Genomic DNA, 13,767 nt, shown 5'->3' on the forward strand with positions numbered 1-13,767 from the left:
CACATAAAAATGCAATAAATAAATAATGACATTTTATTTTGCAAACCAATCAATCAAGCATTGAAAATAATTGTAATTATGTAATATTGAGTATTCAAAGAAGAAGCAAGAGCAATAAGGAGGTGACAGTGACAGTGACTAAGTGTTTAACGACAACCTGAGTGTGCCAAGTTTGAATCCAGTTCATTCCATAGAAACACTTCCACTTAGAGATGTTGGCAAGTTCGCATGATCCCTTTTTGTAAACATTCAATATCTTTCTAAAAAGAATTCTAACTATAAAAAATAGCTCAATAATAATAAATACAAAATCTGCATAAATTCTTATATTTGAGGGTATTTTACAACCGAACAACGCAGGTATATATATAAAAGTAGCCTTGTCTGCCTGTCTGAGAAACGGTCTCTACCAAACTCCGCTATCAATTTTTGGTCTGCATACTTGAAACTTGATATATAAAGGATTTGAACTTGTGAAACAAATTGGATTCGGTTTTTAGCCGGTAAAAAACAGCTGCTAAGGAGACAACATTGAACAAAATTGGAACTTGGCAGGCGTAAGTCGACTTTAAGTACTCTTCTATGCATGTGCAAATATACATTTATACTTTTTATAATATTATTTTGTAAAGTTTTTGGTAATAAATAAGGTTGGAGAGCTATACGTTTTGATGTTGATTCTAGCTGTCAAGTCATATTTTTATTATTTTTTAACTTCTGAAATCACTGCGATATATTGGGTATAATATAATAATCAATAGAGAATTGGCTCTATAATAATAAATACGAAATCTGCATAAATTAAAATATGATATTGAATTATATTTTATGATCAAGCAATGTCTGGCAGCCTGCTAGCATATATAATTATTAATTTACTTATTAACCTGATGATTTCCTTTGAGAAACGTATTCGTGTAGCTTACTTGCCATATATATATATATATATATATATATATATATATATATATATATATATATATAGAGAGAGAGAGAGAGAGAGAGAGAGAGAGACAGATAGACAGACAGACAAAGGTGATTTTTATAGTCAAACAAAGTTTATTATATTATGTCTTCATTCGGATGTAGGTAATCTTTGATGGTTCAGTAAATTTGTTTTGAGAGTTAAATTTGTAGCCAAATGCCTTGAAGTTGATTCAAATTAGTCAGAAAATATGGCTTAAGGTAAACATTGATAGATTACTTTCTGCATCGTCTTAATAGAAGAAAACGCTGATTCGAGATATTTTTATCAAAAGGAATTTAAGAGATGAAGGAATAAATTGAGTTTAATCCTAAAACATCCATGGTTAACTTCATTAATTAATTACTAATGGCTTTTATGTCCCAAGTGGCGCACAGTGCTGAAAACAAATCTGACCTTTATCAATATCGATATCTTCGATATATCTTTGGGCAGCTGTTCGACCAAATTTAGAACAAGAAATAGCAAGGAGATTGGGGCTGTTGGTAGAGAGAGTGAAAGGTGACAGATTGAACCAAATATAAATTCTCCATTTTGATCTGACCCATTCTCCTCACATTGCCATTTCATCGTCCCTGCTGTGAATATCCTCATTAAAAGTCAAAGAGATGAGAAACTGCAAAGGTGATCTCAAAAATCTTCAACTGAATCATATATATATATATATATATATATATATATATATATATATATATATAGAGAGAGAGAGAGAGAGAGAGAGAGAGAGAATCAATAAAATAAGAAAACGACAATATAAAAATATATATTAATGTAAATAGATTTATTTGTTTATTCAATAAGAATGCTACATCAATTAGGGGTGTATGATGTAAAACTCTTTATTCCATGGTATTTCGAAGCCTCATGTTTCTCATCATAAGAGGAAAGAAGATGCTAGGTAACATAATTAGGAGCGAAATAATTGTGCAGTGAGAAATAACATATTGAGACTGTTTGAGGAGGGAACGGCAGAACTAAAGTGAACTCTGTGACATAGGAGGAATGTAGCTTTTATTATATAATGAAGGTAAGTGTGTAGCATATCTGCCATGGTGGGTTTAATATACGTGTACAATATACGTTATTAAACTCCCGGGAAGAATATAGAGTAAGTGATTGAAGGATGCTTATTTAATTATATGTATTTAATGGGTTATAGCAGTGGAAGGGTTTTACTTGAAATAGGGGATTTATGCTAGATTCGTATATATTAGTAGGGATAGCTCGAACATGTTTTTGGTGCCTCTCCCAAACTGGAGCAATTTTTATTTTGTCCAATTCAGAGCACCTCTTTTGGGAAACTGGATATCTCAACATGAATAACAGACCTTGTGTCTAACTTTGCTCTCGTTGGAAAGTGGGGGGGGGGGACAAATAAATAGAGAACATTGCTGATAAACGGACAAAGCCTTTTACATTTCCCCATCCTCTTTATATTAAATCTCATTAAAAAAAATGACTTAAAAAAAATGACTTAAAAAAAATGGTACAACTATTTAAGTAGTTACTGCATTTTTATTAGATATTCTGTGATATTTAAGGGGAATTGTGTATATATGCATACATAATTTTATTTTCATATCATTTTTTTTTAATTGAAATGTGATCATTTAATAATAAGAGAAACCTAAAAAAAACGTTATCATATATATACAGTTATTTTTCAGATCCAAAGTAAGTTTCAAATAGTATTTAAGCTAATAAATTACGCTTGCAACTGACTAACCAATTTTCACTTCTTACTATTGTAAGTTAAATTATTTGCAGAAGTATAGTACTTTCGGAAATAACACTCAAGATGAGAACAGTAGTTCAAAGAATCCAAATGCAAAATTTCAGTCAAATTGATCTATAAGTTTCCAAGAAAACTATAGTAAATGTGGTACTGTTGTGACTAATCTCTATAAATATCAAACTATATATCCAACAGATACCATGATACTTGGGTCACTGCACAGTATCATAACAAAGGTCCATACAAAATTAGTAGTTTCTGAGAAAAAGTTGAATGGACAGACAAACTAAGAGAAATATAATATAAATTAGAAATTAAAATCATTTTACTGAATCCCGAGCAACCCTAGATAAGGACAGCTAGTAATTAAATAAAGAAATGAACCTCAACTTTCTTAGTTGGTAACAGTTTTGCTCCAATAACTCACCCATTTAGATTAAGATACTTTTATTTCGTTGTAGATAAAAATACTAGCAGCATTAATGTCACTTTTGTTGCTAACGATAGATAAAGTAGATAATATCTCCTCCTAAGTCGTTAGCAGTATACACAGTAATCCTTTGTGGAGGTGATGGGCGGGGATGTATGGATTGGTTTGAACTTGATTGTTTTGTTCACTTAATTGATAAGTGGTGTTTTTCGATTTCATTCTAAACAAAATATATCACACTCAGATTTCTCTCCCCTATAGAATTTCTCGCAGACAAATTTAAGATTTAAAAAAGCATAACAAAATTATTGAAAAGAAAACAATTCTAAATATTACTGTATTTTTTTACTTTAAAGTTTTCAGTTCAAAACATGATTTATATTGAATGGGTATAAAATAAAAGTACTGCCCATGATTTCATTTTCTCTGAGAAAATGAGAAAAAAATGTTAGTAAAAGGATTATAAAGCTTCTTATGATAAAGAATATTAATCATTTCTCTACAGGGCGATTGGAAAGCTACTCTTTATTATTAACTATTCTTATAACTTCTTATTATTAACTTTTAAGTAATTTGTTACTGAATATAATTATGAGAAGAAATGAATATGATAAAATCCATGACAGCATCCATTAAGCTAGTTAGGTATCCCCTGTTTCAACTTGACATTAAATTCACTATTTTCACTATTGGTGACCAAAAAGAGAAAGAATGAATAAAAGTTCTTTGTGAAATCAGTTAATGCAGTTCCCAGTCGGCTTGAAAAGCTAATGGATAATTACAATTACACATATTTAAATATGTGTGATTAACCATAACACATATTGAAATATTTTAAACCTCACGCTGTGCACTTTCTTATCATATTCATTTCTTGTAATAATCATATTTCAGTAGCAAGTTAACAATCTATCTATATAATTATAAAACACAAATGACCCTGTAACGGGTGTTGTAACCCAACATCCGGTTTACGACTACCGGTGTGCATGCGTACATAAAAAAATAATCAACGCGACAATAAAACGTAGTTTTACCGTGTACGTTTTCAAGTTCTTTCTCACGTTTAAATTATCTAAATAAACAATTGTTAATACTTTTTGCATTCTTTTACATCGTTCATTTCCGTATTACGTTTAAGTTATTTTAACACAATTTTCTTACAAATAAATCTACTTTAACCCGTTGACAACCATAAGAGCATTTTACAACACCTTCCTTTTTTGTTAAATTTATTCTCCATTTTTTAATACACCTTTCTTAAAAACATTCGTACATTTTCTTCTACACTACAAATATAAATAAATAACCTCGAAAATGTTTTTTTTAATTTGCATGACAAACAAATAATCAACGCGACAATAAAACATATTGTTTTACTGTGTACGTTTTCATCGGCCCAATTGTTTTTTTTTGCGTTTAAATTAAAAGATATATCAAAATTTGAATTTAACTTTAAGTATTATGATATCTGTTCAGTGCACATTTACCTATAAGTATGGCAAACCACTTATAATGGCTGTAAATTTTTTTCAAAAATAAACAATTATAAACAGAACGATTCATAGAGATCTATCTATATTCTTTTTTCATTTTAATATACTTTCATAAAAATGCTTCTGTTATGTCACAAAAAAACTATTTTCTTTACATCACAAGTGTCACGCTCATACATTAATTCCATAGCTAATATAACATACTGACCCAACGGGTCACGGGTAGTCTAATAGTTAATAATAGGGAGTGACTTTCCAATTACTCTTATATATATATATATATATATATATATATATATATATATATATATATATATATATATATGTGTCATAATTTATTGTTGCTATTCATTTAAGCGATAATTGTATTGTTGATATACATATCAGAAGGTTGCATGCTTGTTCTTTATAGAAATCAATAACAGTTTTGAAAACTTGTTATATTTTACTTTTAAGTGAGCGAAAGGCCTCTTTCTGGGTCTAACACTTGGTTTCATTATGGGTTAAATCTATATCCACGGTTTCTTTTTAAGGAGTGATGTCCTTTTTTAGGGCTACTATCTGTAACTCACTACAGCTTGGTCTACAAATTAAGCAACATCGTGTTACCAGTCTATAGCTAATAACATTAAATCTAGGCAGGTTGTACCGACTTTCCCCCAAAAGAGAAAGTCTCTAGGGAATATTAAATTCACAAGCCGTCCCCAGTTACATATATATCCCAATTAAAAGAGATGATGACGTTAGGTTTTGCAGTTCTTGCAGGGGGGTGTCAACGTCCTCCTACGTACAACACCTAGCATTTCCAAATGATCACTCGTCTGGTACTGACCAGGCTCATCGTTGCTTAACTTCAGTGATCTAATGGGAACCAGTGTGTCAACATGATTATGTCGTATTACCAGTCTATGTTGTAACATAAGTATTTTATGAAGATGTCTAGTGCCTTTTCCACACACAACCAATGATCAAAATTTGAGATGGAAAAATTCGAGAAGGGGTTAAAAATATCAAGCACAAAAGTTTGATCAAATGTTTGGCAGTAATCTGAGAATGTTTATGAAATCATAAACATACTTATATATGCATATATGTATGTTTCCCATGATTTCAGTTTTTAAGTGGACATGTCAACAATCTCCTCCCGGCAGGGCTAGTCTAATTTCCAAGTGACATGCATTAGGTTCTACCGAGTTGGAGAGTAACCGAAGAATGATCATCGACTTGACCTCTTATCAAAGATCCCAACCTTTTGATAAGACATAAGCGCTGTGATTATCTTACTATTTATCCATGTATCAGAGATAAGTAAACCAACGCATTTTTCCCCATAGTTTTAGGACAAAATATCCAAGACAAAGACATTTTAAATACCCTTTCAGTTGTTTTAAAATAACTATAAACCAAGGTCATAACTATAAAAGGCCAAGATATCTAACATTTAGGAGGTTTTACTTAAAGCAAGATTTTCAGCCAGTCAGTAGATACCCGTTTAGCTTCTAACACTTTATTCTTATTGCTTCAAAGATATTCTGAAATGGAATTCTAACCTGTCAAATATATATTTCAACTGAGTTTATGTATTATATCATAAATTACAATTTGATTATTCTGTAAAAAATCAAAATTGAATTTTATTGAAAACTATTTTTTCATCATTATTAATTAAAAAATATTTTAAATAATAGTTTACACCATTTTAACTTAAGCTAAATTTACGAATTAATTTTATATATTTTGTAACATAATGTTTTTGCTAGGTTTTCTTTTCATATTGCCAGCCTTTTTTTATTCAAGAAATACCATGTTCTTATATGTTTTGTTAAAAAAAATGTATGTTGATTCGGCTGAAATAAATTTGATGGGTTACAATCCTCTATCAAAATTTTCTGAAAACAATAAGATTGACTGAAAATCTTGCCTCCAATAGTCTTCCAAATGTTAGATTTCTAAGCATGTTATTGCTATCAATCCATTTAAACCTGATTTAATGAAATACAAATACTCGTTTTTATTTTACAACCCCCCCCAAAAAAAACAATAAATAAAAATAACAATAAATATGTTTTTGATAAATTATAAAACTTTAGAATCCATTTGCTGTTACCTTTGCTTAATGTCAAAATCTTTGTAAAAATCAATTTGTTTAAGCAGTTTGTAAGAAGTTCGAATTGCACAAATATAAAATCAAATACACAGAAAAGCAAAGAAATTTTCTGAGGTCATCTGATCTTTTCACATAGAAAATAAAAATCGATTTGATAATTTCGAAGGGATGAAAATAAATAATTGCCTTTGGTTGTATTGGAGTGTTATCATTTTTTTCTTTGAAGAGTTCTGATCAAGTTAATGTTCAATGCATATAAACATAAGAACTTCTTACATAAGATTTTAATTCATAATTCAAAAACACATTTATCTGATCAAACATTTATTTAATAAATATGATTTTAACAAATATTTAAACGTATATGATGAGAATATTTTAATCACAATGACAAAACGATATTTTCATTCATTTTATTTAGGAAAAACGCATCCACTTTAACACAAGGAGTTCTTTTTCAACACGGATAAAACAAACAGTTTGGATAAAGTATTTTAAATAATTTGAGGAGATATTTTTTTAAATCAGAAACATATTGAAAGTTTAAAATATTTCACTTTTACCTTTAATTCAGAAAACAAATATATATATTTATTTATTATAACAATTTGAATTATGTTGGGTAGATATTACAAGGGCTACTAGCAAAGAATGCTATCTTCTTCATGGACGTGAACCAACAACTAAAATCAATACGAAGCTTCCTCAGCCATGTCGAGCCCATAATAACATCTCTAAGAGACTAGATTATAGCTGTGAACCAGAGGGTTAGAAAATAATCATTCTCCTACGAACATAGAAAATCCCCCTTTTGGGTACTTCCCTCCTGGCTCAGAAGCACCTTTGGTCAAATAGAAAACAATCAATTGCCTGAGAATAGGAATGAAGCGATCAAAATTTGCTATTGCCAAATGGAGTTACAAAACTGATCCAACCATCTGCGAATAAGAGGAGGAGGACCATGCGATGCAACAGTTCCTTGCCTCTACTGCCTAATCAGAGTAGCTTGAAATATCTTGCAGATTGCAGAAATAATACAAAGAATTGTGTAAAAATGTGTGAAACTGTTGTATGGCTACATGCTTCAAAGATATGTAAAGTAGAAGACAATTTAATTTGTTTAAAAACAGTAATTACTCTCTTTGGGGAAAGTTGTTTTTGTGATTATCCAGAAAACCTTATTTAGTTTAGTAGCTGAGGTAGCTGTTTTATTTTTTCTGGTGCTAGTAGAAAAAAAGGGTGTCTTGGATTCACTCTCTGTACAAACATTCTTACTGGGGGCATCCATTGTCCCTTTTTTGACTGACAGAAGCTCAATAATATATTAGGTTAAGAAATTGTAATTCTTGATAAGAAATTTCTTTGTAAAATAATTTTTTTATTAACAAAAAATATTTTACTACTTAACAGAACTGAAAAATCCAACTCCCAAATTAACTATAGTCATCCTCACTTGACAGTTCTTGGCAAATTCAACTACAGCAATATGTCTACAAATACAATTCTATACAATAAATACGTTTTACCAGTAAGCCTTCTATTCAAAATGTTTTCATAGCATCTATTAGAAAAATAGGTTCTTGTTCAGAATTCCCTCTATATTAAAACACAAGAAAAGAAAAACACTCCGATGTACCTATGACAAAATGAAAATATAATATTATAAAATTCATGTAAATTGATCAAGTAGTTCTATTTTTATAGAGAAAATAATTTTCAAGTAATTAATGAAAATTCATCAACAAAAATCTTACGTTTGAATTGTTGAGTTATTGCCCTTGTTTCTTGAGATTATTTTCAAGATAGCGACACGAGACTCTTACTTTTATTCTTACCCTCATCTCTTACTCATAAAATTTGATTTTCTTAGTTAAAAATGAAACTAGTTGATCAATTTACGTGCCTTTTGGAATATGATATTTTCGTTCCGTCACAGGTATGTACATCATGCAGATTTTTCTTTATTTTTCTTTTTATATGAGAGAAATTCTGGACTAGAACCGAAAAATATTTTTCTTTGACAATTGAGAAGAAAAACTTTCTCTTTCTTAAATAATTTATTGGATATTAATTTTAAAATATTAAATAAAAAACGTTTAATAGTAATAAATATACATAATAGCATGCTAATGATATGCTAAAACAATTTCATATTTATATATACATTATCATCTTACACTTCCTTTTTAAAAAGATAAGATCGGTTGATTGCTGAAGATGCAATGCAACAAAAAAGTTTTTTTCTTAATTTTCATCTTATGTTGCTATTATGTCGAACTAAAAATAACTACAATACGTTTCTTGGCCTAGGATCAATGTGTAGTATCTGTTATGTGCAAAGATGGTGCAATAATATTGTGGGGTTTGCTTCGTGTCCGATGTCCATAGAATAGAAATATTTCACAAACACAAGAATTTGGGGGATAGTCCAATATATTATGAAACTACATTAACTAGAATATTTAGTTAGGTTTCAGTTTGAACAAAAGTAGTACAAAAATATCGTGAGGTTTGTGTTTGTGCATGACATCCATAGAATCCACGGTAGCAATATACTAATAGGGTACTACTGTGGAGATTCCCTGCATTCCGCTAATAATTAATAATATAAATAATAACCACATTTAATAATTGATTATTAATATCAATTTTATCACATCAATTACTGAATTGTTATGAATTGTAATTATCCATGTTTAAAATTACTATATTTTTTCCAATTTGATTAAAAAACAAAATCGTATTTATTCTAATGTACTGTTTCATAAAATATACTTACTTTACAGCTGTCATACAGGAAGATAATTTTTTTCATCAAATTAATTTATGAAAATTTAAGAAATCACTAATTGAATTACAAATGAGTGAAATTTGAATGAAATTTTTACATAAAATTCTCCGTCTTTGACCTCTTATTTCTTTTCATAAGAAAAGCCTTATAAAATATTTTGATAATCAAAGTAAATCCTAAAAGTAGATATATTGATATATAGAAATCATATTTGTAGAATGTATAGAAACGGAAATATAGACCTTAATACATATTTTTATGTTTTATGCAGCGTTTTCACATTGCTGTATGCCATTCCCTCATAAGTTTTTCAAAGTAATCTTTTGTTTATTATAGTTCATCTATTGTATTCCATGCTCAAAACTTCATTTTTAGGATTTTTGTTAAATTTCTTTAAAATATTTTAATTAATCTTATACATGAATTGTATTTGTAGATGAACTGTTATGGTTGAGTTGTATTTGCAAACAAATTGTATTTGTAGATAAATTGTTGTAGGCAAATTTGCTGGACACCAATGTGAACAGACAAGAAAAGAAAATATCCTAAAAGTTTTTATCTACTCACGTCTTGTAACTCGAAGCAGTTCTTTCGCCGAGAACACTCCAGTTGCTATTATACTGTCATTACCAGACACGCCGGAATGAATGTTTCCTGGAACTGAGAAATAAAAAACAAAACAAAAATACAACGAAAATGAAAATAAAATTGTTGGAGTTTAAAATTTTAAATAAATTAAACATTGGGAATATGTGACTAATTAAATCTAGGACCAAACATTATTTAATACAATAAGATATCACATACAGCCCTCAACACCCCCAATGCTACCCTTGGAATCGTCAATAAATTACCATTCTTTTCTGCAATCCAACTATATTTGGTACAAATAAACTTAGTTTCTGCTTGACTTGTTCAGTAAGTTTCACTATAAATACCCAACAGTCTTTGTTTTATTGCCATTCAATAATATGCTGATCTCAGCAGTAGGAGGTGTGATGGTGAATGGGCATAAACTCACTGGACCATAAACCTCCTAGAGTTTTATCTGTGGGGTTATTTCAAAGATAATGTCTATTAAAAAATCCCAAGAATATTCTTGAACTAAAAAAACCCCATCCAAGCCAAAATCAGAACCGTGCCAAGAGAGGAGGGTGTCAGAATTATAGGCAATGTTGCATTTCGTATAAGGTGTGCTTATCATTAAACGGCAATAAAAGCAAAGACTATAAGACAATCCTGATTGAAACTTGGTGAACAAATCGGGCGTACAGTGAAATTTATTCATACCACATATGGTTTGATTGAAGAAAGGATGGTGAATTTTATTAATGATTCCATGGATGGGATTTAGAGATAATCACCTTGTAGATAATACAAATTATAAGCTCTATTCATATACAAGGGTGAATCCAACGTTTTGCAATATTTGCATACATGCTAGTTTATGTTCAGTGGCGTGTGGAGGTTTTATGATGCCCTTCATTGTAGGCTTAAAAAATTCAAGGATATGTCCTACTACGGAGAAATATTACGAGAAAGAAGATAATTGAATACTCTCATTAATTTGGATGCCTAAGACAACCGTTTCTCTCATCTATGTGGCACCGTTTCATATAACATGTGACTGAAGTATTACAAGTCTCGAAGATACCTGCTGCGGTTAGTGGTTGGTACACTGGAACACGATGTATTGCTTCACTCTATGTGATTTGAAAGACACAGAACATTGAACATAATCTAATTCGAGAATGTATGTTTTGCGAATTAGAATCAAGCAATAATCATATAAAAGCAACAAATAATATTTGTTGTGTGAAAGACGAAGATGCAGTTAGTCTAAGTACAGTAACCAGAAATGATTAAATAAATTTTGCTCGTATTGCAAGAACCCCGACTATCAGGCAAGATCAGATAGGCCTAAAACTGGATTCTGAGGCCATGCTTTAAACTGTAGAGGTGCATTTGGAGAGAATCAGGAAAATTAGTAGGGTCTATCGCCTTCCCGATGTATTCAAAGCTACCAAACTGTACAATATATTGCAAAACCTTTGATCCACTCTTGTATGTGAAGGTAGAACAAACATATTCATTGGTCTATGAATACACGAGTCTTTTGAGTGCCACTACTATGCAATTAACACTCATCTTAAATGCACAATTAAAAGTAAATAAAAATCCCTCACGCCCACCTCAAAAACGTTTTTCATGTGATACATAATTATTTAAATATTTCTATTTCTCATTTGACTGGAATTCTTGGTAATATTTCTGAAAATACAAAATATGTATGCAATTCCATCTATTACTATTACTACTACCACTACTACTACTACTACTACTACTACTACTACTACACATTCACATGCATTATTAATGAAAACAAAGAAATGTTAATTACTTTTAATTACTATTTCTTTATTTCTTTCCTTTTTAATGTAATAAAAATAAATATTTAGTCATATTTAATTAAAAAAAAAAGAGCATAAAAAACAAGCATTTTTTTCAAATTCAGATGCATTCAATGTAAATACTTTCATTCATAACTCACACGTGCATACCAGAGCAAGAAACTACTGGAATAGGACGTATATATTCAATCTTTAATTCGAACAGAAGATTACGGCTATGAGACAACATGCTGCATAAAAAAAATATGGTCTGCATTTTCTTGACGAAGACTCTTATATAGGTCGAAAATTAGAATTTAAATAAATACATAAATATGTTTGTTTATCTTTTTAAACTCTGCGTAATCCGTTATACGTATCAAATTTCAAATGCATTTAAACAGCGGAAATACTTTCATTCATATTTGAGCCCATTGTTGTTGATCGATAATTTCGAATCAATGTGGCATATTATGACATCATTCAACTTCAGTGAAACTTACAGCTAACAAAATTTATGCAAAAGGCTTTTAATATTCCTCAATCCATGATATACACCTACAAAGAAGTTAATAAAGATGGGAAATGATTATTTATAGCATAAAATAAACGATACTTTTGTTAAAAGGTTGAATTATTAATCAACAATCTGTAAACATAGCCACATGATATTTTTTTTTAATAAATTAAATTTTAATACCAAACTTTTGTTGTATTATTCTATACTGGTGGGCCCATAAAAGTTCCATATTTAGTTAAATAGAATCGGTTTTAATTTTATTGTTTTATTTATTTATTGCAAATATATTTTGGCACTTTAAACTTTGTAAAATAGCACCTGAACTTATTTGAGGTGGGATCACGGCTCTAAAACATCATCTGGGACACAGCAGTGAATTTTCACCCCATAACAAATATTGTCAATCAGTGTCGACTAGTAGCAGTCTTCATGATGTGACATTAAATGTTGGTGGGAGTATAGGTTGTTCTTTGTAAAGAGTGCTAATGTGTAACTCTCTAAAAAACTAAAACTTAGAAAAATATTAAAACTCCAAAGGATAATAGTTGTCACTATTACACATTACTGTGGGTAATAGCGACAGCTATTGTCCTTTTGAGTTTTAACATTTTTCTAAGTTTTAGTTTTTTAGAGAGTTACACATTAGCAGTCTTCCTTCATCACGCTCTCCCTATGGGAGAGAAAATAAATCCTTAAAACATGTCTGCCTCATTTCAAAAACAGAATGAAAGAGAGTGAATTTAACCTTTCTTTTTGTCATATCTCAATATGCTATGCCACTTCCAGAAAGTGATTTTATGTCTGTTACATCAATACTTGCTTCTCGTCATGTAACACTCGTTTTGTAACCTGGTTTTACATAATTTAATAATCATCACATTAAATATAATTTATCTGTAACGAAATTTAAATTTAATTTTCCAACTTGTTTTTTGTGTAAGATTTTCAGATAGAAGTTTGTATGCCAGACATTTTGACGAATGTGTGATATTTACATGCGTGAAACTCATTGTCATCTCTGAATTATGAGACAAAGCCGAATTTAAGATTCTAATCGTGATTCTTGCATTCTTGGCTTCAGCCTGGATTTAAGGTTAGAGTTGGAGTTACTGAAGAGCAATGTGTAGAATGTACTTCAATGAATAGTATGCTTTTGGTAAAAATGATGACATCATAATGTATATGTATACTTGTGAAAAAGCAGGAAAATTAAATTATAAAATGGTGACAGATAACCAAAATTTCTTATTTCTTTTAATCATATATAAATACGTGTAACTAATTGCCTCTTTGTTTCCTTGTTTAATCTCTCC

The 13,767-nt window shown here is 29.9% G+C and overlaps 1 protein-coding gene across 2 annotated transcripts in view; it reads right to left on the bottom strand.

The window, feature by feature from the left end:
• Positions 1–13,767, bottom strand: part of LOC145291508 (uncharacterized) — a 783,169-nt gene that overhangs the window by 194,661 nt on the left and 574,741 nt on the right. For both annotated transcript variants that reach the window (XM_080137475.1, XM_080137464.1), the window contains exon 5: positions 10,112–10,204. In XM_080137475.1, coding sequence (XP_079993601.1) covers positions 10,112–10,204 — 93 coding nt within the window. The remainder of the gene's footprint in view (positions 1–10,111; positions 10,205–13,767) is intronic.

Source organism: Euprymna scolopes, chromosome 2 (genome assembly GCF_053919585.1).
Source record: "Euprymna scolopes isolate OS-2025 chromosome 2, ASM5391958v1, whole genome shotgun sequence".
Classification (NCBI taxonomy): domain Eukaryota; kingdom Metazoa; phylum Mollusca; class Cephalopoda; order Sepiida; family Sepiolidae; genus Euprymna; species Euprymna scolopes.